This window comes from Schistocerca americana, chromosome X, assembly GCF_021461395.2.
Source record: "Schistocerca americana isolate TAMUIC-IGC-003095 chromosome X, iqSchAmer2.1, whole genome shotgun sequence".
Lineage (NCBI taxonomy): Eukaryota > Metazoa > Arthropoda > Insecta > Orthoptera > Acrididae > Schistocerca > Schistocerca americana.
This window is the reverse complement of record NC_060130.1, coordinates 282209672-282235676: the sequence shown is the minus strand read 5'-3', so window position 1 is coordinate 282235676 and position 26005 is coordinate 282209672. Positions and strand designations below refer to the sequence as shown.

The window sequence follows — 26005 nt, the reverse complement described above, 5'->3', positions numbered from 1 at the left end:
TGGATTATTAAAAGAAAATCTCTCATTGAAAGACAGAAGCCTACTTTACTTATTTATAAGTGCCCTATATGGTGGGGAGCATAAAACATAGAGTTAATTGTGGCAACTGGTAAATGTATTGTCTTGAGATCAGGCTGCAGTTAAAAACTGAGTCAGTGATGAAATGTAAACACATAGCTGATTTAAAAAATTCACATGATCAGTGCCATACAGAGAAATTTCTTTGTATTTTGTATACACTACTGTTTGATTAAAATAATTTTTTTATGTTGACAGCATGGTTGATGCAACTCCACTGAAAGCAGTGGCACCTATGCCAGGCTGCACAATGAAAATATTTTATGGCGATCCAGCCTTGAAAGAAGTTGCAGAAAATGTCAAGATAGGAGACCCTTTAACTCTTGTAATTTCAATAGATGAACAAAATACTTATGGTTTACGGGTATCAGATTGTCTTGTACGAGATGGTCTTGGATGGGGAGAGCAGAAACTCATCAATTCAGATGGGTAAGTGCTCTTTTTTCCCACATAACATGAGTTTCAAATATCAGCTGAAATAAATATGGACACTTGTTGTGTGCCTGGTTTTCTTCTTTTATTTTGTGAGAATTGTCATGTATTTCTGAGAAAATATTCATTTGAAATATATATTGACACTTTACTTTATTGATAATTCATGAAACAAAAGTGCCATTTCTTCCTTCAGTTCATTTACACTAATATGTAGTGAGCTAAATGGGTTTATATTTAACAGCATATTTTACGATGAGTCACAATGGACACAGCATGCAAAAGATAAATGCTCCTTTAATACACACAGTTTTATACATGTTATAGTAATGTTAATATGATAGTGGGATTCCTGGATAAAATACAAACAATGAAATGGCAAAAAAAGCCATGCACTGTACAGTGGAAGTGTTCAACCGTTGATACATAAATTAACATGCATATACAATCCGTGAACCAGTTATCTTCAAATCATATCCACTGTGCATATCATAAAAGGACAATCAAACAATGGGTACACGTAAATGCATGGACTCCCATGGACAGAGCAATTGTTGTAAGAGTCTTCTGGCCACAGTGCTGTGTCATGTTATAAAATAACTGTCACTGATCAGAAATTGTATTTTGATCACAGCTGCAGTGGCCTTCCTCCGAATCTATTCAAGGCAAAAAGAAGGCCACTGCAGTTCTGGCTGAACCACTGGTGACAGTTATTGTACCATATTATGAGGTACTACATAAAGAAAACTTTTATGTTCCGTGGCTAAATGGCTCCAAGGGAAAGACTGTGTGATGAAGCAAGCTGGGATAATTTTACTTCCCCTCTTGTTTTGCCATCTGCCTCCGTAGAATTCATTTTTTCACTTTTAACTAATTATCATTAACATATGTGAATATAATCTGAATTTTCATAAAAGAGAAAGATTGGCCATTAATTTTAAAGAATATAACAACAGATCTAATTTTGTGCTTAGTTTTATGTATGTAATTGATTTTCTAATTTATTTTGACTATTCCTAGTTATTGTCTTTTGTTATACGGTGAAATCGGTAATTGTTTTGTAACATAAATTCTGTTGTTGATGTGTAAACAAATATAAATTCTATACTAGTTATAAACATTTGGAAGACGAACCACTAGTATTCTTAAACTATCTATTTGGCTCTAGTCGAAAACATGTTAGCAAAACCAGCCCGTCATTAATTCCGAAGTAATTAACAGTTTACTCAAAAGTATTGTTTATGTAACTGCATTTGTTAATATCATGATTTAAACGTATAATTTGGCTTAACCCTTGTAGTAGAAGAAACTGTTAAAGAGAAGCAATTTTTCCATGTATTCAGTTAATCAAATGAGTTAAGTTTCAACTGTAATTTCTGTAAATTAAACATCAAACAATGAGAAGTTTCAGTACCTATTATTGCGATGATATCTAAGTGCCCAATTTTTTGTCATGAGACAGTCAGTCCACGGCCGAGTTTCAGACGAGGAACCTATGTTGGTTAGAACGACAACAATGCATCGACTTAACAGTGAAATAACTGTTACACCAATAGGCTGTGTGTAAAAATAATGACATTATCTCTTTCCATACGTACTTTTCTATTCTTCAAGAACTGTGAACTTTGTGGTTAGGTTTTTACTGCTCATAGATGTTCAACTATAAACTCTTGTAGCAGTAAGTGGATGTTTGCCTGCTAACTATTAATGAGCCTTATGGAAAGTTAAACAACAGTGCACTTGCCATATTAAATGTGTACATGGGAGGCTGTGAAAAGTGAAAGTAAAAGACAGTGAAATGCAATTGAGCATCTGTCAGCTACATCATCAAAAGTAGTCCGTGTTTGACTTCCACACCCCATTTTTCAGCCAGTACATCAACATAACGGACAACAAACAAAGGAAACAAAAGCAGACGGAACCTCTACAACTGTTACATGAATTCATAATAATCTGGATGCATACGCTGCAACTAATCAATCATCTGACTGAAGTTTGTTGAGTATCTGTGTGATGTTCTTATTCTGGCAAAACAAATGTACCTTCATGGCTCTTCAGCAAACATCTGCTTTAATTCCACTCTTATTAGAGATTGCTTTCTATCAGATAAGAAGTGTTCAGTAATAATATTTACTACTTTTTTTCATGTAACCCACTCTTGTGTATCTATAGAGGTGTAATGTATAAAATGTTTTGTAGAAACTTGAGTGTATTTTAGTAACCTAAGGTTCATAGTGAATGTATATAGTGATTGGTTTAGTTATAATATATTTTATATGTGTAATCAGCATGTACGTAAATCAGCAGTACTTAGGTATTCCATTACCACAACAAAATTACTTTTAGGCTATTGTAATATCAATAGATGCCAGTGTTAAGAAAATATTTTCTTTCAGGTGCCCAGTAGATGGCGAAATTATGGGAGAGTTTGAATACAATGGAAGCAAAACTACTGCATCTGTACATTTCCAAGCCCACAAGTTTCCATACACAGCATCAGTGTACTACCAATGCAATGTTCAACTTTGCATAAAAGCTGGTGGTGGCTGCAATGATCTGGTAAAGTTATGCTTTTATAATTTACTATTTATTATTTGTAGGTTTGTAGTCTACATTTACGTCTACACCTACATCACTATACTGTAATTGACACTTAAGCACTTGGCAGAGGGTTCACAAAACTATTTCTCGACTGTTCCACTCTTGAATAGCACGTGGAACAAATGAACACTTAAATCTTTCTGTGTGAACTCTGATTCGTCTTATTTTATCATGACATCTTTCTCCCTATGTAGGTGGGAGTCAACAAAAAATTTTTTGCATTTGGAGGAACAAGTTGGTGGTTGAAATATCATGCACAGATTTCACTACAAAGAAAAGTATAATTGTTTTAATGATTGCCACCACAACTCAGCTATCATATCTGTGAAACTGTTTCCCCTGTTTTATGATAATACAAAATGAGCAGCCCTTCTTTGAACTATTTCGGTGCCCCTTTTTAATTCTGTCCAGTAAGGACCACATACCATGCAGCGATACTCCAGAAGAGGATGGGCAAGCATAGTGTATAAAGTCTTCGTATCTTCTAAGTGTTATGCCAATAAAAATACCATCTTTGGTTAACCGTCCCCACAACATTTTCTATGTGAGGTTTCCAGTTTGAGTTGTTTGTAATTGTAGTCCCCAGATAATTAGCTGAATCAACAACCTTTCATTTGTATGATTTGTCATGTAACCAAAATTTAATGGCTTTGTTTTTAAACACTCATGTGGAAGACTTCACCTTTGTATTGTTCAGGGTCAGTTGTCACTGTTCACATGACACATTTATCTTCTTTAAATCATTTTATAATTCATAAAGCTCATTTTATGATTCATATTGCCCTTGTGTCGAATTTACTATGCGATAAATGATAGCATCATCTCCAGACAATCTAAGTGTTGCTTAGATGATCTAAATTGTTTATATAGATTAAAACAGCAGTGGATCTAGATATTACTTCTGTTTCACTTAATGATTTCCCATCAGTTAATACAAACTGTAACTTTTCTGACAGGAAACAACAAATCCAGTAAAAGGCATTATGAAATGTCCATTGGAATAATGAGAAGAAAATAGCAGTATTTGCTTTTGAAGCCCTCTAAATTCCTGAATTACCTTTTTGCTTTTCAAAAATGTAATAAATTTAAGATAAAGAGGCAAATACATGTAGATGAACTGATTTCTTTATAATGATGGCTGAAGTAATGCAGCACTATGAGTAAAGGTGGTAAGATATTACCAATTGATTCAAATAATGTGCTATTCATTTCCACTCTAAATTTCACTGTTTTTGCCCATTTCACACATACGATTTCTGACTGTGAATGTACACTAACATTATACTTGTGATCCTAGTACACTAGCATTATACTTGTGACCCTTTGAATATACTCACTTTCCTTTTGAATTTTGACCACATAAATTCTCAAGCTCTTCTGAAATTGTAATTCCAAATTATGTAAAAAAAAAAAAAAAAATGTTGACAGCCATTCAAAATGGGTAGCTTTAACAATTAACTGCACCAGACACAAAGCATGACTGGCAGTAAATTATTATTACACATCATGCCCGGTTACAAATTTTGGCGAATTAACAAAATTTTTATGTTTCAGAGAGGAAACAAAATAGTGTTTAGGTTGAAAAAAATACACATTATGCAAAGAAAGAATTAGATAAGGAAATGACACCCTAGAATTAGCAGATGAATTTTGTTATTTGGGTAGTTAAAAAATGACTGTGGTAAAAGTAAAGAGGATATAATATGCAGATTGAGAAAAGCAAATAAAGAAGTTTTGAAAAAGAGACATTCATTAACATCAAATGTAAATCTAAGTGTTAAGAAGTCTTTTATGAAGGCATATGTGTAGAGTGTCACCTTGTATGGAAGTGAAGCAAAGATGATAAACAGTTCAGACAAGAAGAGAATAGAAGTTTTTGGAATGTGGCACTACAGAACAATGCTGAGGATTAGGTGGGTAGATTGGATAACTGATGAAGAGGTTATGAAATGAATTGGGGAGAAAATAGATTTATGGGACAAGTTGACTAAAGGAAGGGTTCTGTTGACAGGACACATCCTGAGGCATCAAGGAAATGTCAGTTTGGTAATGGAAAGAAGTGTGGGGGATAAAAACTGTAGACTGAGACCACGGCTTATCTTCCGCATGAAGAGCTGCATCAAACCAGTCTTTGGATCGGAGAACACAATAATGACAACAACATAAAGAGAATTTCTAAAGTATTTATTTAATTATTTGAAAAAAAATGATGGTTTTTTTTCTACTTGTGTAATAGCAATTTTTTCTTGCATACCCATGGAATATTCAAACAAACTCTGTCCATGATGTGTTCAGGCAGGGCAATAGATGGCACAGTCATTAAAGCTTTGAATCACTGACAAACAAAATTCTGAACAATATCCATAAGTATTCAGATATGAGTTTGTAAGATACCAACAGATTGGGTCAACTTAAGCTACCAATACTGGATGGGGGCTTTGTCCATGTAACATAATGTTGATGTTGCATGTGATGTCATGTGTGCAAATAGAAGAAGAACAGAACATTGACAGTATTTCTTTTCACTGATATTAATTTTTGAAATGGAGTTTGGGGTGTCAGGCTGATCTGTAGTGTAGTATGAAGCCTAAGTTAGTTTGCAAGGTGATGTTTGGTTGTGAGTTGGCAAAGCTAATGAATGTAAATAGGAAATCTTAGATATTGTAACATGCTGATCTCTAGTCCATGGTCTAGATTAGGTTGAAAGATAAAGAGTTTGGTTGAGCTGTCAAAGTGGTATCAAACACTTTAGTTAATCCAACAGATTTTCTAGGCATTTTCTGGAACTTCACTACTTAACTAGCATAAAAAGCATTGAGCTAGGTGGTGTTCAGTAATCAGAATGGATGTAACATAAAATCTCATTCCTCGTGATTAGTTGCTAGTTGTAAAATTAGTAGTTGGTGGCTTCACTGTGAAGTGTAAATGTGAATGTACAACTGCAAGAAAACCGGTTTATATGTTGTGTTAATGATACAGCACAATCAAGCTGTAAAGAAGGTGATTCATGAATTGCTTAAGCGAAATGTTCATCCTGAAAACAAAATTACTACTAAATATTCAACCAATATTAATGTGTTCAAGACTAAAGGGAGATTTGGTTGTATGGTCAAGTAGCTCCCAATAAACCGAGCACTGCTTCTGTGCACAACACATAGTACCCATAGTGTTGTGAACAATATCTGGAGGGACAACTTAATTCATAACATACAGCACCGTGGAAGTATAGAATACTGGGAGAATGATTTGTGATAGCATGTGCAGTGTAATTAATCAGTTTTAAAGCTAGTGATAATATGGTGTTAAGATACCTTAGGGATTTAGGGTCTCATTTTAGAGACAGCCAAAATCACCAACAACCCTTGTCCCAGTTTTTTAATTAGATACCATGGCACAGTGAATATCTGACACTTGCTAAAAGATATCCATGTGGAGCAAGATCTGTTGTCAAGGGGATCTATAACCACAGTCTGTAGGCATGTTGACTAGTGATAAATGGGTTACTTGAAAACTTATTTAGCGATTTTCTGTGGATTTCCAAAGACTCTTCATCAGCTGTTATTCATCTCAGTCAAACATATGAGTCTTTACAGTCTGCAAAAAGCTTTATATTCAAACTACAGCTTTAAAAACTTTTCATTCTAGATATACACTGAAGCACCAAAGAAACTGGTATAGGCATGCATATTCAAATACAGAGATACGTAAATAGGCAGAATACGGTGCTGCAGTCAGCAATGCCTGTATAAAACAACAAGTGACTGGTGCAGTTGTTAGATCAGTTACTGCTGCCACAATGGCAGGTTATCAAGATGTAAGTGAGTTTGAACATGGTGCTATAGTCAGCGCACGAGCGATGGGACACAGCATATCCAAGGTAGCGATAACTTGGGGATTTTCCCATACGACCATTTCATGAATGTAATATGAATATCAAGAATTCAGTAAGACATCAAATCTCCAACATCACTGCAGCCGGAAAAAGATCCTGCAAGAAAGGGACCAACGATGACTGAAGAGAATCATTCAACATGACAGAAGTGCAGCCCTTCCCCAAACTGCTGCAGATTTCGCTGCTAGGCCATCAAAAAGTGTCATCGTGCAAACCATTTAACAAAACATCATCAGTATGGGATTTTGGAGCTGAAGGCCCACTTATGTACCCTTGATAACTACACAACACAAAGCTTTACACCTTGCCTGGGCCCATCAGACCCACATTGGACTGTAGATCACTGGAATGATGTTGCCTAGTCAGACAAGTCTCATTACAAATTATATCGAGCAGATGGATGTGTACGAGTATTGAGACAACCTCATGAATCCATGGACCCTGCATGTCAGTAGGGGACTGCTCAAGCTGGTGGAGGCTCTGTAATGGTGTGGGGTATGTGCAGTTGGAATAATATGGGCCCCCTGATACATCTAGATATGACTCTGACAGGTGACATGTACGTAGGCATCCTGTCTGATCACCTGCATCTATTCATGTCCATTGTGCATTCCGACAGACTTGGGCAATTCCAGCAGGAAAATGCAACACTCTGCACATCCAGAATTGATACAGAGGGGCTCCAGGAACACTTCCGCTGCCAACCAAACTCCCCAGAAAAGAACATTACTGAGCATATCTGGGATGCCTTGCAATATGCTGTTCAGAAGAGATCTCCACTCCGTCATACTCTTACAAATTTATGGACATCCCTGCAGGATTCATAATGTCAGTTCCCTCCAAATTTACTTCAGACACTAGTCGAGTGCATGCCACATCACGTTATGGCACTCCAGTGTGTTTGTGGGGGCCCTACGCAATATTAGCCAGGTGTACCAGTTTGTTTGGCTTTTCAGTGTATGTTTGCAATGCATTCCAAATGAGGCTTCAGAATTTGTTGCAGCAGTAGCTCATTTTGAACTACATGTCACAAATGCCCAAAACAATTACTCATAAATAAAACTGTGTATACAGAAATAATGCAAACATAAAATTATATAACATTACCTTTATTATTTATCTAGCCACCACTTTGTGGGCGTAGAGGCTCCCGCAGGCGCCGTGCAGCCAAGCCAAAGGATGCAGAGACTGGTACTCCAGCTACCATTGAAGTATACAGTGGTCTTTATGTTAATGAAGCCACTGATATAAGCAAAATGGACAGTTTTGATGATGTGTCAAGAGAGAAGGTATGTTGCATAATAGTTATATTGATTATTATGAAATACACATGCAAAGGTAGGGGAATTGTATTGCTCCACCTGCCTTTCTTTACCAAAATTGATTGCCAGGGTTTAGGATTTTAATTGAAATTATTGTTAAGTTTACTAAAATAGGTAACATCTAAATCCAAAATAAATTCACAGATTGTATGATAATGTTCCAAGAACATATTCAAAGTTTTACTTTATGAAATACGCAGCAATGAGGATTGACCTTACATATTCGTTGAATTTGGGTTCTGGGAAAGAAAATTTTGGTTCTGTAATTTTATATTTTTAAATTCCACGCTCCTAGCATACGTTAATTAACACGGCTGTTGTCATAAACCAATTCAGACATAGAGCTGCAGCATCAAAAACTACATGCACACCACTCCAAATCCTAGTTATTAAGTTTGTTTCATGTAAGACGAGGCAATATAATTCCCCAGAATTTGTACACATCACATATAAAGTGAATGTACTTATCACTAACAACGGTTTACAATTAGCTTTAAAATCCCCCTATGATGACAGGAATCATGATCTTTAGTTAAATATATGGATAAAAATATGACAGAAGCAAATCATGCACTTTTTTTTGGACCAATATTATACCTTACCTCTTTGTTTTAATGATTATGAAGAAATCTCCATTCCAATGGATTAAATGTTTTCATTAATAACATAGACATAATGTGTCTGTGATATTTATTGTTACAGCTATCACAGTATTAATGCATATAGAACAGCATTTGTGATTTTCCATATCTGTTGCAAGTTCTGTAGTTAGTCTTAATGTCAGTCCCACACTTAGTTCTTAGTGTATAACCTGAAAAGAAATGTACAGTTGACAAAACAAAACTGTTCGCATGGAAAATAGATACATGGGACAAGTTGACTAAAAGAAGGGACTCATAGTTTTACTAAGTGGGTTCATCATTAATTTTCTAAACTTTGTGAATCCATCTGGTGGTGATTCTGTTGTGCTAATACTTGGCTGGCATCATATTACACTGGAAAATCCAGGATGGAATAATGAAAGAGTTATGAAAAGGATAGATTGCTATGTGCCATATAGTGGAGATGTTGAGTCGCAGACAGGCACTTCAAAAAGACTGCTAAACAAGTGAGCTTTTGTTTTGGCCAAAAGGTCACGCGCGCACACACACACACACACACACACACACACACACACACACACTCACACACACACACACATTCACACAAGCAAAACTCACACACACCAGACCAATGTGTCTAGCTGCTGACACTCAATGGCCAGAGACAGTTGTCATGTGTGTGTGAGTTGTGCTTGCAAGAACGTGTGTGTGTGTTGTCCACTTTAGAAGAAGGCCTTTTGGCCGAAAGGTCACTTGTTTAGCAGTCTTTTTGAAGTGCCTGTCTGCGACTCCACATCTCCACTATATAGAGAGTAGCAGTTGATCCTTTTCATAGTATTATCATATCACATTTTTGTGGTAGACAATGCAAGAACAAAACCCAGTCACATAGACTTCATGGGACCATTTAAAACACATTATACCCAATAAATAGAAACCTGATGGGCAAATAACCCAGACATCATTTTTGATTACGAAGTTATGTAGAACAACCTATTTGAGAGCAGTAACAATGAATGTTATAAATGGCCTCTGGAAAATGGGACTCTTCCCATGTAACAGGCATATACTTAGAGACAGTGACTTTGCAATACACTAGGAGTTTGACATGCAAGATACAAACAATGGAGTAAATGTGAATCGAAATGGTGTCAGGTCAGTTCCTGACATCAACAAGCCCCATCAAGAGCCATCAGCTCTAGCAAAATCAGCATGTTTTGAACCTTCTAAGTAACTAACATCATCTCCATACAGGCATATGGGGAACATTTGAAACAATTTAGAGAGAAGAAAGCTGTAGCGGAATTAAAGGTGACACGTTGAAGTTTTTCCTTGAAAAAGGAAATGATAAAAACATAGGAAACATAATCTTCCAGTCACTCAAAGTCTGGTACAGATTTAATTGAGGGCAATGCTTCAGATGTGTAATCTGAAGGAAAAACTGATTGCACATTCTGCAGTGCTCATTTCTCTGAAGACTAACATAGAGAAATGGGCGCAGTGCATGGAGTGCTATTCTTGTGCTCCTGAAGAATATTAACTTGAAAAAGAGCTTTTGTATGCCCTGGCTGCACTTCTGTTGCACAACAATTGCAGAAAATGTTGGAGAGACAGTAAGGAAGACAATATTACTGTTTCAGGGTTTGCCTGCTCTTATATTCACTGATAATGTTTTCTCTGATTGTCTCATATTAGGATTCATTTATATTACCATTCGAATTGGCTTGTTTTTGCTTTATTCAAATTTACATGCATTAAGTATTAAGAAGGACAAATCCAATAGATAAAACTTAAAATACAATTACTTCACATAGATTTATAATTAACAGCCATACAGTTGTATCATATGTTGGCATGTAAGTTGGTGTAATGTGATACAAGGAAAGTTTCACATCAGGGGTGAGGCTAGTATGAAGTCAACTCACCAATGGCATCAGTTACCTATCCAACAAGACACAGAGATGGTTCAGCTCTGCATTTATGTCTCACATCTGTGAGACTCTCCAGTGTATCCAACATAACGTCCTACAGCTGATCAGGTGTGCGTGGCACCAGTGTCAGCCAGTGTAAATTCATGTGATGCTTGAACAGACCAGTCAATCAGGTCAAAATCAGTCTGTTGTGAAAACCATAGCTGCAGGATTCATCTTGTGTGAACTGGTGAGTGATGCTGGAACTGGATCACTCCATTAGGATAGCACATCCTTACACTCAGCACCACAGTATGTTTCACAAAGCACACAGACTGATTTGTGGTGAGGTGACCATAAATTTGATGAAGTATCCCTGGCCCCCTGGCCCATCTGATGACACCTACCCCTAGCATGGGAGAATGATGCTACCATCACACAAATGCCACACCACACCACTGTGGTCTGTATACCATCACAGGACTTTCATTCACTGAGCTAAATATTGCCTCATTTGAAAAGATGATGTTGTACCAGTCACAGTCTACATTCAGTTTAACGAAGACAAGTCTATAAAGCTTGGGATCATCAGAGAGGGCCTCTTTAGTAGCAGCCCTATGGGCTGTAAGACCATATCTCATAAGCAGTTGTGAACTGTTTATGAGCATCCAGGGAAATGGGTCTCATTCTTGAATTGGATGGCACTTAAAAATGGATGTTCCATCCAGCTGTCAATAAACACATTGTGTTGCTGAGGCATCAACATCTTTCCTAAGCTTGACCCTCAAAGGGGCTGCCACTTTATCCACTTCTACGCACAGAAGGTTGAACACCGCAACTGGCTGCCACTTCATCCACACTGAAACCATCATAATGGATGAGTGCCAGTATCCTACCTCTTGTGGCCTGTGTATGGTGAGACATCCTGGCAGTAAATGACTGTTTGTAATATACCTGTCTGTGGTCCAGTGTGTTATCCATTTGGAATAACTTGGCTATACCATATTATGCTTGCAATACATCAATGAACAATACAATGTAAAAATAATATAGCCTGGAGGGGATACTGAATCTTACTAACTTCACTGGAATTCCAAAACTTTAAATGCTGCCTGCTGGCTGTCAAGTAACAGTACAGATTTTCTCCTATTTGTTAATTTGAGGCAGAAGCATCTCAGTGTTTCAAACAGATAAAAGTAAGTGTTAAAATTGTACACACAACTGAAGATACCCAACCTTATCAAAACATGCAGACAGTTTTGTTTTGTTGATTGTACAGCTGCAGTCTTCCCATGTATAAGAATTACATGTGTGGATGTATTAAAGCTATTAGAAGAGCCCACATTCTTCTATGATTTAAAACAGAGGTCACTCTTTCACTTAAAATAGTTGAATCCACGGATAGCACATTTGGTTCTCTAATGCCCCATCACAGTCCCTCAGTAACTTCATTTCCTAACATGCAGCCAGTGTAAGTATTCTAAATATTCAAATGATATTACTAAATATAAAAAATGTGTTTATCCCTTAACACACTATTAACCTACCATTTTGTGATTCCTCTCTGTTGCTGTTACATAACTATGCTTATATAAAGCAATTAACTAAATAGTTTTCTCATAATCATTATGTTATTGATTTCATTTATTACTTTTATTAGTGTCTGTTGTTCTTTAGTCATTACATCAAAAATGTCTATTTAAAGAATATTATAAATCATGTGATTAATAAAATATGAAAGCCCTCCATAGATTCCACAGAATACAGTATTGCTTGCTTTAATGAAAGTGGAAGTATTGAGATTTTATTTTGTATTTTTTCAGCAAGAAGAAGACCCAAACAGCATATGTATTTCTCAAAAGCATTTTGCCATTGGAATAGCAGTTGCAGGCCTTATTTTGATGCTTGCAGTAATTGCTGCTATCCTTATATTGCTTGCACGGCGGCGTCACAGGAAAGATGTTTCTGCCACAGGAAGTTCCATATATAGTGGCCCTTACACTAATACTGCATATAGCCACAGCAGTTGAGCTGTAAAATAGGGACTTTCATCAAAATATATATTTTATATGTCTTGGTGATAACAGTGAGTGCTGATGAAAACAGAGACTGCTAATGCCAAGACATATATTTATCACTGCAGAAGATTGGAATTTTACTATAAATTCTTGTTATTGCCACAGCTATCAACATCATGTGCATGTTGAATCATGATAGATGTAGTCACTTTTAGAGTGTGATGGACAAACTGTGCTTTCCTCTAGGATGACAGTGATAGTGTGTGTGTGTGTGTGTGTGCGTGTGTGTGTGTGTGTGTGTGTGTGTGTGTGTGTGTGTGCGCGCGCGCGCATGCGCGTCTGTCGCGTGTGTGTGTGCGCGTGCGCACGCGTGTAAGAGACAGATATTTTTAGATAATTTTCTTTAACAAATGTTACTTGTTTCTGCTTTTATAGTTATTGGTAGCTGGAAATTCACACTGAAGACAGTATGGACGTCAAAATTCTTCTAATATTATCATATTTTCTCTTCCTATGGCTAGTAACAAAAATTTGTAGTAAAAGAGCTATAACACTGGAGGGAAAGTGTACTGTTGGCAAACTTACTCTCATAAAGTTCTCTGGATCATGTGAACAGGGACATTGGCAAATCCTGTGTCAAATGTTTGCAGGCAGATATCCCACAATCTTCTGGCACTGGTACTGTAAATGTGATCCATTATCAGAATTTTTGTATCAAGCTATAATATCTGTTGTTGTTGTTCACAAATCCATTTATTAAAAGCTGTTTTTTATGATTATCCATTGTCAACTAACACTTTTCTGTAGTGTTATGGAACTATGCACCTATTTAAGCACAGCACAAAAACATGAATAGGTCACAATCACATTGTTTCATCTTAAATTTGATTCATAACATAAAAGTGAGACTTGTTGCGTTTATTTAAGATTACTGTGAAAGTGACAATCAAAGAACAATATTTTGGCTCATTGTTTGTTGCCTCCATCCCCCATTTCAAGTGACAAAGGTCTGAAGACAGAAATAGACCTATGTTTTGTAACAGAAGTAGGTCAAAAGAAGTTATTGATATAAATATTTACCTTGATTTAAAATCAATTTCTGTGCATGAAAGTCATTTTTGTGCATAGAGGACAAAGGTTACTATTCAAAATTAGAGTCATATTATTTATTTATACAGGAATCTCCCACAGTCTGAACGTAGACAAGTTGAAATCTTTCTTGTCATGTCATACGCCTAACATCTACATTGCAGTTCACTGAACACAATCTCAGATATTATTGTGCAGCACAGTGTCATGAAGTCGATTTTTAATTTAAAAATGAGACTTGGAGAATGACATCAAGAAATGTTACAAAACATTAAAATAATGATGTGACATAATGTGTGTGTGTGTGTGTGTGTGTGTGTGTGTGTGTGTGTGTGTCTGCGTACACGCGCATGCGCACACTTTTAACAAAAGAAAGAGAGAGGGATGTGTTTTGATAGAAGCATTTTTCTGATTGTGTACAGGATTTTACAGTTAGCTTGGAGATACAGACATGCAGAGGGTTAGCAAAGCCAATATGAAAATGGTAATTATTTTCATATGATTATCATAAATAACAGGGCACAATAAATCTGCAAATAATGACATAATCTTAAAGAGATTGGGAAACCTTATTTAGTTATACATTCATATCTAAGAAGGAACGTAATGAAACTGCTGTAACATTCCTTAAAAATAAGAATTTTGCAGATGACACTATTGTTATGCAACACAATACTAGATATTCCATTTACCTTCCCTAGATTTTTGTGCAGATTCTTTTCCCCGAGATACAATGAACAATCAAAATCAACATCCCCCCCCATTTTATTACTTTTTAAATAGTGTATGTGCTTTGCTACACCACTGTGTTTAAATGGAACTGCCTGGTAAATTGACACAGTAATTGTCTTTATGGTGAAGGGATTTGCAGTTAAATGCTACTGTCAAGTGAAAGTTGGGTGCATTTATACTTTTGTGAATGAACCAATTTCGGTTTATTTTCATGATATGGCATTGGTTCACAGTTTCATTGTGAGCTAAAGAATCCAAATGACTTGATAAAATAGCAGACTAATGCTGTCATAATGTTGTGCAAGTCCATTTCTTTATACAGTGTGGACTAAAAGGCATATTTTCACTGCCAGTATTTAAACATATGACTGCCATTTGTATTTTAGTTATACTAATTCTAAAATGAAATTCTGGACCTCTGCCACTCTAAATTGAAAACTTCTGTATATAGATACTATGCATATAATACATTTACTCATTGAAGTAATAGTTCTCATTACTAGAATGTGAGAAATGACAGAAAAGCTCGACATAGCTCATGAACAAAATGTAGTGGTAAGATCTATAAGAGAATAACTAAGAGTATCCTAGTATCACAAAAACATGTCTGAATCAAAACTAAATTTTGCTGGATATTTTTCTGGTGTTCTGTGATTCTTGTCTTAGCCTAAGAGTAACAGAAGAGGCTATATGATACTCGAGGCTATTTAATCTGCTTAATTTTATTTGCAGTGTTTTGAAACAAATACTGAATAACACTGATGTAATGACATGTACACTATTGTGAAATGTATTACTAAAATAATTAATGATTTCGCTGTTTAAGTGTACATCCAAACTAATGATGCAAAATACATCATAGTAAATACTTGTTTGTCTTTCATATTTTTCACCAAATTCTTATATTCTCTTCCCCTCCTCCCCCTTCCTCTCCATCCACACATTTTACAAACATTACTCTTACTTTCTGCTTTTAAGTTTTCATATTTTTATCTTATGTCAGTGTCATTTATTGTTTGTCCTATGCCTCCAGTAGGATCGCTTTGATTAAACTTTTTGTTAAAAAACATGATTTGAGAGAAATACAGATTTCAGCCAAAATTGAGCATTTAATTAAATTCAATGACAACAAGTGAAGATTTGTGCCAGACCGGAACTCAAACCCAGATTTCCAGCTATGTGCGAGTTGCCACCTTAAACTGCTTTAACTATCTGGATATGCTTCCCTCCAACACAAATTCTCAAGTTGTTGCACACTACATATGTAGCATCCACCACCCATCATCCTCATTGCTCACAGCTTTACATGACTACCACAAGAGTTCAGGCATAGTATGTATTCACACTAAAGTTATCATTACCATCAAGGTGCATATATATTATTATATGTGTCATGTCTTTTCTGTCAGACACACATATAATAAGGTTAAAACAACTCTCTTTGTTCCTATACTTCCATCTCGAACAGCAATAGCAATACTTCATCAGGTGTGAGAGACTGTCTGGGAATTGTTTATGAAGCAAGTGATTTCTAATGTAAGGTGGGTGCATATATTTTTGTCACACATGCCTTAAATGAATAACGAAGTACTATGAAACAGAATATACAATACAATGTAAATAGCATATAAAAGTAAGATCATCAATAACAAAATTAACTTGCAAACACATGAAATAAATAATAATAATAATAAATAGTTTATTTGTCCATAATAACTTTTACAGTCATGGGCATAGTCTTTTTATTCATGTATGAAGATTAATAAGAGTTAGAAATAAAGATAAATTATACACAACAAAATTAAAAATCCTTGATCAAGTACAAACATTTATCAATTAACAGTTGCTTTAATTTTGTCTTAAATATGTTTCCATTTAACAGTTTTATGTTGTTTGGCAGTCTTTTATAAAAATGAGTTTGAGCAGAAAATGGACTATGATTTGTTGTTCCTTTACTACTAAATTTTATGTGGTAATCTCCTCTTTTTCTTGTATTATAATTACAGATTTTACTATTGATTATACTATGCTCCATAACCTCTTTTACAAACAGTATAGTCCCGAGAACATACAATGAATACACTGTTAGTATGTTATACTTAACAAAGGATTCTCTACAGGACTGATGTTTGCTAATATTAGCTATTATTCACATCTACATCTACATGATTACTCTGCTATTCACAATAAAGTGCCTGGTAGAGGGTTCCATCAACCACCTTCATTCTGTCTCTCTACCATTCCACTCTCAAACAGCGAGCGGGAAAAATGAGCACTTAAATTTTTCTATGTGAGCCCTGATTTCTCTTATTTTATCTTGATGATAGGTGGGTGCCAACAGAATGCTTTCGCAATTGGAGGAGAAAACTGGTGATTCAAATTTCATGAGAAGATCCCATTGCAAAGAAAAATGCCTTTGGTTTAATGATTGCCACTCCAATTCATGTATCATGTCTGTGGCACTATCTCCCCTATTTCACTATAATACAAAATGAGCTGCCCTTCTTCGAACTTTTTCGATGTCATCCATCAGTCCCACCTGATGCAGATCCCACACCACTCAGCAATACTCCAGGATAGGGCGGACAAGCGTGTTGTAAGTTGTCTCACTAGTAGAACGGTTGCACCTTCTAAGTGTTCTACCAATGAATTGCAGTCTTTGTTTTGCTCTACTCACATAATTATCTATGTGATCGTTCCAATTTAGGTTATTTATAATTGTAATCCTTAAGTATTTAGTCGAATTTACAGTCTTCAGATTTGTGTGACTTATCACACAATCAAAATTTAGTGGGTTTCTTTAGGCACTCTTGTGAATAACTTCACACTTTTCTTTATTCAGAGTCAATTGCCACTTTTGCACTATATAGATATCTTATCTAAATCATTTTTCAATTTGTTTTGGTCATCTGATGACTTTACATGATAGTAAATGACAGCATCATCTGCAAACAATTTAAGAGCGCTACTCAAATTGTCTCCTATGTCATTAATATAGATCAGGAACAATAGGGGGCCTATAACACTTCCTTGGGGAATGCCAGATAGTACTTCTGTTTTACTCAATGACTTTCCATCTATTACCACAAACTGTGACCTTTCTGACAGGAAATCACGAATTTAGTCGCACAACTGAGGCACACAGTTTGGTTAGAAGACGCTTGTGAGGAACAGTGTCGAAAGCCTTCTGAAAATCTAAAAGTATGGAATCAATTTGACATCCCCTGTCAATAGCACTAATTACTTCATGAGTACAAAGAGCCAGTTGTGTTTCACAAGAACAATATTTTCTCAATCCGTGCTGACTGCGTGTCAATAAATCATTTTCTTTTAGGTAATTCATAATGTTTGAATACAGTATATGTTCCAAAACCCTACTGCAAATCGACATTAGTGATACGGGTCTGTAATTCAGTGGATTACTCCTAGTTCCTTTTTTGGGTATTGGTGTAACTTGAGCAATTTTCCAGTCTTTAGGTACAGATCTTTCTGTGAGTGACCACTTGTATATAATTGCTAAATATGGAGCTATTGTATCAGCGTACTATGAAAGGAACCTGACTAGTATCCAGTCTGGACTGAAGGCCTTGCCTTTATTAAGGGATTTAAGCTGCTTTGCTACACCGAGGATATCTACTTCTCTGTTTCTCATCTTGGCAGTTGTTCTTGATTGGAATTCAGGAATATGTACTTCATCTTCTTTGGTGAAGGAATTTTGGAAAATCATGTTTAATAACTCTGCTTATCCTGATTGCTTGGGCTGTGAAAGCCCTTAGCAGGTAGGTGATACAGCAGATTTTTGTACACATGTAGCTGATGTGCTCCTTCTATGTAAGATGTTCATCTACTATAATACCCAGGAATTTATGTTTATCAATTGTTTCAGCTGCTAATTCTGGCACAATATCCACTTGTCTTGATTCATAATTTAGGAGAAACTCCATCAAAATTGCCTTGTCCTTATTAAGTGCCAATTTGCTTTTGGTTAGATATTCTGAGATGAGGCTAATGTTCTCTGTATAATTTTGCTCTGCTAATTTGTAGAGTCTCAGCTTATTGAGGAGGTACTGTCGGCATAATTTACTAGGTTTTAATTTTGTGGAATTATTATATCATTGGTGCATACAGTAAACAAAAAAGGCCTGACAATGCTTCCCTGAGGGACTCCACAGTTAAGACTTTTATAAGACGATTTTACTGTTTGTATACATCCCCCAGTTGTATGATACAGCTTAACACATTGTCTCCTGTGTGCAAGGTAGGATCTTAAAAAATCTAATGCCACTCTTCTGATTCCATAAGTTCCTAATTTAAACAGAAGAACAGAATGATTTACAGAGTGAAGGAAAAAAGTGCCATTATCTTTGTTACCATCATCAAGTTTATTCAGTACCATTTGACAAAATGTAAACACAGCTGTTATTGTAGACCTGCCCTTCCTGAAATCATGCTGAGAGCTTTTTAATAGGTTGTACTTATAGAAAAATGATTCACATTAATCCAGAAGTAACTTTTGCAACAACTTACTAAGTTTCCAGAATGAGATTTTCACTCTGCAGCGGAGTGTGCACTGATATGAAACTTCCTGGCAGATTAAAACTGTGTGCCCGACCGAGACTCGAACTCGGGACCTTTGCCTTGCGCGGGCAAGTGCTCTACCATCTGAGCTACCGAAGCATGACTCACGCCCGGTACTCACAGCTTTACTTCTGCCAGTATCTTGTCTCCTACCCAAGATACTGGCAGAAGTAAAGCTGTGAGTACCGGGCGAGAGTCGTGCTTCGGTAGCTCAGATGGTAGAGCACTTGCCCGCGCAAGGCAAAGGTCCTGAGTTCGAGTCTCGGGCGGGCACACAGTTTTAATCTGCCAGGAAGTTTCAACTTACTAAGTATTGATGTCAATGAAATAGGCCTATAATTTTGTATATCGTTAGTTATTCCCATTATATGCACCGCTCTTACTTAGTGAATTTTAACAAGTCAGGAAATGACTCCTGACTGAAAGAGTTGTTTATTACATTTTGTAGTGGCTTTTTTAATTCATTACTGCATTCTTTCAGAAATTTGAGATATCCTCCCAGCCACTGGATATATTTGCTTTCAAATTGGAAATGGTTTTTGGGATTTCCAATTCCGTAACACACCTCAGGAAGAATGAATTACTGACATTACTGGAATTTACCATCTATGGTGGGTCAATCACATCCTCCTGACTCATCCTACTAAATTTGTCAATGAATCTCTCTCACTTACTTCCTTTGGGTCACTCAGCAATTTTTCATTTCCTCTTATTGTTATGTTACTGCACACTGCATTTATGCAGCTGCTTATAAAGAAAAAAAATCAGAAAACTTCTCATTACATTACAGTGAATAAACTTGGATATATGGGAAAATGTGATTGCATATATCTGTTTAGTAGGAGCTACTACATATTCTGAAATCAGTGTGCTCCAACTGATAAGATAATAAGGGACATTATGCTGAAAATACACTGTCCTACTGGAGTAGTTTGGAATTAGACATGATATGTAAACAACACAAAAGCTGGACAAATTCTGTATGGTGATTTCAGATTCTGCTCTAAAAGCGTGCATAATAACTACATTATAAAATTTTAATAGGTAACAAAATAATAACTGCACAATACAAACAGCACATTTCAGTTACCATGGTTCAGAAAATTTATTAATATTGAGTATGTTACTGTAAGGTTTTAATGTTGTTTAACATTAACATACTAAGTACACAGTCCCCTGCAACTACTGCATTACATCTACACCTACATTCTGCAAACCACTGTGAAGTGCATGGCAGAGTGTACATCCCATTGTACCAGTTATTAGGGATTTTTCCTGTTCCATTCACATATGGAGTGCAGGAAGAGTGACTGTTTAAATGCCTCTGTGCATGCTGTAATTAACCTAATCTCGTCCTCATGATCCCTATGAGAGAGGTCTTGATTGAGGTGTGTAGCTCAGATTTGTGGCATTTCTTCCACCGGAAATGACATTTGGGTCCAATTTCTGTACGTCAGGTGATTTTTGTTGTGTTAATCAAATAAATAACATAGCCAAAATTGCCAATATACTTTCAAAACATATTTATAGCATCACAACACAGACAAAACTGACACAGGTTTTGTGCCTAAAACATGATGTAGGAGTGATGTTAACAGTGTGGCGAGACTAACTTGATTTAGCTACCACCATATGAAACATATCTGAATTTACAATTAAGGTTTTGATGCTTGCCGGGGCTGTTCCTCAGCTAAGTAACATAGCTTGACATGGTACTTTAGGTTTTTATGCTTGCCATGCCTTATTCTGGCATGTAGTAGTTTATTTTATGCTTCTGAAGAAGGCTAGATTACTCTAGCTGAAACCTGGGTAAAGACCAGTAACATTTCGCAAATGAGGCGGATTTCTGACATATTTATTTCAAATTTTGTTTACAATCCCTTCAAAAAGACTCAATAAATTTTAAAAGATCAAAGTTTTTTGGTCCCCTCAGTAATTTGAAGTTGTAGTGGTGAGGGCATCTCGTCAACACTTCATGAATGGTAGTCAGGGCTCCTGTACTCTTTATACACTACTGGCCATTAAAATTGCTACACCACGAAGAAATGCAGATGATAAACAGATATTCATTGGACAAATATATTATACTACAACTAACATGTGATTACATTTTCACGCAATTTGGGTGCATAGATCCTAAGAAATCAGTACCCAGAACAACCACCTCTGGCCGTAATTACGGCCGTGATACACCTGGGCATTGAGTCAAACAGAGCTTGGATGGCGTGTACAGGTACAGCTGCCCCTTGCAGCTTCAACACAATACCACAGTTCATCAACAGTAGTGACTGGCGTATTGTGACGAGCCAGTTGCTCAACCACCATTGACCAGACGTTTTCAGTTGGTGAGAGATCTGGAGAATATGCTGGCCAGGGCAGCAGTCGAACATTTTCTGTATCCAGAAAGGCCGGTACAGGACCTGCAACATGCGTTCGTACATTATCCTGCTGAAATGTAGGGTTTCACAGCGATCGAATGAAGGGTAGAGCCACGGGTCATAACACATCTGAAATGTAACATCCATTGTTCAAAGTGCCATCAATGTGAACAAGATGTGACCGAGATGTGTAGCCACTGGCACCCCATGCCATCACGCCAGGTGATACGCCAGTATGGCGATGACGAATACATGCTTCCGATGTGCGTTCACCGAGGTGTCTCCAAACACGGATGTGACCATCATGATGCTGTAAACAGAACCCGGATTCATTCGAAAAAATGACATTTTGCCATTCGTGCACCCAGGTTCGTCATTGAGTACACCATCGCAGGTGCTCCTGTCTGTGATGCAACATCAAGGGTAACCGCAACCATGGTCCCCGAGCTGATAGTCCATGTTGCTGCAAACGTCATCGACCTGTTCGTGCAGATGGTTGTTGTCTTGCAAACGTCCCCATCTGTTGACTCAGGGATCAAGACTGCACGATCCGTTACAGCCATGCAGATAAGATGCCTGTCATCTCGACTGCTAGTGATACGAGGCCATTGGGATCTAGCATGGCATTCCGTATTACCCTCCTGAACCCACCGATTCCATATTCTGCTAACAGTCATTGGATCTCAACCAACACGAGCAGCAATGTCGTGATGCGATACACCGCAATCACGATAGGCTACAATCCGACCTTTATCAAAGTCGGAAACGTGACGGTACACATTTCTCCTCCTTACACGAGGCATCACAACAATGTTTTACCAGGCAACGCCGATCAACTGCTGTTATTGGAAACTTTCCTCATGTCAGCACTTTGTAGGTGTCGTCACCGGCGCCAACCTGTTGTGAATGTTCTGAAAAGCTAATCATTTGCATATCACAGCATCTTCTTCCTGTCGGTTAAATTTCGCGTCTGTAGCACGTCATCTTCGTGGTGTAGTAATTTTAATGGCCAGTAGTGTGTTTACAGAAGAATGAAAAAATTTGTAGAAGCTGACCTCAAGGAAGATCAGTCTGGGTTCCAGGGAAATGTAGGACCATGTGAGGCTCTACTGATCCCATGACTTATCTTAGGAGAGAGGTTAAAGAAAGGCACACCTATGGTTATAGCATCTGTAGACTTGGAGAAAGCTTTTGACAATGTTGATTGTAATACATTTTTTGAAATTCTGGAGTTAGCAGGGGTAAAATAAAGGGAGAAATAGGTTATTTCCAGCTTGTACAGGGACCAGACTGTATCACAGGACTTAAAAAGGAAGCAGTAGTTGAGAAGGATGTGACATAGTTGTAGCCTGTCCCTGGTGTTGTTCAATCTGCATACTGGGCAAGGAGTAAAGGAAACCAAAGAAAAAATTTGGAGAAGGAATTAAACTTCTGGGAGAAGAAATAAAAACGTTGAGTTTTGCCAATGACATTGTTAATCTGTCAGAGACAACAATAAACTTCGAAGAGCAGTTAAACAGAATGAATGGGTTCTTTGAAAAGGAGTTATAAGATGAGCATCAACAGAAGTAAAACAAGGCAAATGGAGTGTAGTCAAATTAAAGTAATTGTTTATGAAGGAATTAGATTAGGAAATGAATCAACAACAATAGTGGATGAGTTTTGCTGTAGTATTTGGACAGCAAAATAAGTGATGATAGCTGAAGCAGAGAGGATACAAAATGCAGACTGGCTATAGCAAGGAAAGTATATCTGAAAAAGTGTTTTTTAACATCTAATATAAATTTAAGTTTGAGGAAATCTTTTCTGAAGGTATTAGTCTGGAGTGTAGTCATGCATGGAAGTGAAACTTGGATGATAAACAGTTCAGACAGGAGTACAATAGGAGTTTTTGAAATGTTATAGAAAATGCTGTACATTAAATGGGTAGATCACAAAACTAACAAGGAGGAACTAAATCGAACTGAGGAGAAAACAAATTAATGGCACAACTTGACTAAAAGAAGCGTTCAGTTGATAGGACACATTCTGAAGCATTACGAAATTATCAATTTGGTATTGGAGGTAACTGGGGCAGGGGGGCAAAAATTGTAGTGGAAGACCAAGATTTGAATACAGTATGCAGGTTCAAATTGATACAGGTTGCAGTAGGTATTTGGAGATAAAGAAGCTAGCACAGGATAGACTAGTGTGGAGAGCTGCATCAGACTACTCTTCAGACTGAAGATCACAACAACAACGACAACAACAACAACAACAATGTGTGATATCTCATATGATCGTATGTTTACCAGTGTATTTCATAAAATTTATTGTTGTTAATGAAACTCAAGAACTATTATTATTATTACTAGTATTATTACTATATTTTAAAAAATTTATCTGTATAACAAGATGGACAGCTCTTCACAAAAAAGAGGGGTGCTGAGCACCCGATAGGCACATAAAAATAGATAGGGAATCACCTAGATTTTTGAAAAAACATGTGCTTCCCTGTCCATTTTTACACTGCTCAGTACATCTTCTGTATTGTGAGTAACAATCTATCACTGAATAAATGTCACATTTCATCCTGGTTTACCATTGCTGAATACTGAGAAGACACAGTGTGCATTAATTTATTTAATCTATAGCATGTTGTTGTTGTTGTTGTTGTGGTCTTCAGTCCTGAGACTGGTTTGATGCAGCTCTCCATGCTACTCTATCCTGTGCAAGCTTCTTCATCTCCCAATACGTACTGCAGCCTACATCCTTCTGAATCTGCTTAGTGTGTTCATCTCTTGGTCTCCCCCTACGATTTTTACCCTCCACGGTGCCCTCCAATACTAAATTGGTGATCCCTTGATGCCTCAGAACATGTCCTAACAACCGATACCTTCTTCTTGTCAAGTTGTGCCACAAACTCCTCTTCTCCCCAATCCTATTCAATACTTCCTCATTAGTTATGTGATCTACCCATCTAATCTTCAGCATTCTTCTGTAGCACCACATTTCAAAGGCTTCTATTCTCTTCTTGTCCAAACTATTTATCGTCCATGTTTCACTTCCATACACGGCTGCACTCCATACAAAGACTTTCAGAAATGACTTCCTGACACTTAAACTTACACTCGATGTTAACAAATTTATCTTCTTCAGAAACGCTTTCTTTGCCATTGCCAGTCTACATTTTATATCCTCTCTACTTCGACCATCATCAGTTACTTTGCTCCCCAAATAGCAAAACTCCTTTACTACTTTAAGCGTCTTATTTCCTAATCTAATTCCCTCAGCATCACCTGACTTAATTCGACTACATTCCATTATCCTCGTTTTGCTTTTGTTGATGTTCATCTTATATCCTCCTTTCAAGACACTGTCCATTCCGTTCAACTGCTCTTCCAAGTCCTTTGCTGTCTCTGACAGAATTACAATGTCATCGGCGAACCTTAAAGTTTTTATTTCTTCTCCATGGATTTTAATACCTACTCCGAATTTTTCTTTTGTCTCCTTTACTGCTTGTTCAATATACAGATTGAATAACATTGGGGAGAGGCTACAACCCTGTCTCACTCCCTTCCCAACCACTGCTTCCCTTTCAGGTCCCTCGACTCTTATAACTGCCATCTGGTTTCTGTACAAATTGTAAATAGCCTTTCGCTCCCTGTATTTTAACCCTGCCACCTTCAGAATTTGAAAGGGAGTATTCCACTCAACATTGTCAAAAGCTTTCTCCAAGTCTACAAATGCTAGAAACGTAGGTTTGCCTTTTCTTAATCTAGCTTCTAACATAAGTCGTAGGGTCAGTATTGCCTCACGTGCTCCCATATTTCTACGAAATCCAAACTGATCTTCCCCGATCTGATCTATCTACAGCATAGCAAATAATATATGATCAATGTGTAAGATACAGAGAGCAGTTGAAAATTAAAAGTTCATGTAAACAACTGAAAGCCATAAATAACACATGTCACAAACAGTCAAATATTTTGTGAATTCTATTTCATCTTGAGTCACAGTGAAGACGTCACATCATTGACTAGGATATGACCATAAAGATAATTCTGCTCTTATCTGGTAGACAGTTTGTTTATTGGCACCGCTGACATTATGGTTAAGTTGCCTTTCCCCATCCACATGATGAGTTCACACATCTGCCATGGTTTGTACTTATCCTTTTGAGGTTGTTCCAAGTACTTTGCTGTAAGCCAAAGACCAGAGATTTTTCAGTGAGACATAAGTCATAGGCCCTTATTGGTGTGGACTCTTCTAACTCGTTTTGCCACACTTTGATAATATTAAAACTGTCAGAAAATTCTTCTTTTATCTACATACTTCATTAAATTTGTACTAGACAATATTCAGTTATGCAGAAACAACAATACAGACCATTG

At 36.9% G+C, this 26005-nt stretch overlaps 1 protein-coding gene across 2 annotated transcripts in view; it reads left to right on the top strand.

The window, feature by feature from the left end:
• The window catches only part of LOC124555116 (cuticlin-4), a 248103-nt gene extending 232559 nt beyond the window's left edge, over positions 1-15544 (top strand). For both annotated transcript variants that reach the window (XM_047128919.1, XM_047128920.1), the window contains exons 6-9: positions 277-507; positions 2907-3069; positions 8128-8292; positions 12661-15544. In XM_047128919.1, coding sequence (XP_046984875.1) covers positions 277-507; positions 2907-3069; positions 8128-8292; positions 12661-12867 — 766 coding nt within the window. In that variant the 3' untranslated portion in view covers positions 12868-15544. The remainder of the gene's footprint in view (positions 1-276; positions 508-2906; positions 3070-8127; positions 8293-12660) is intronic.
• Positions 15545-26005: the final 10461 nt, after the last annotated feature.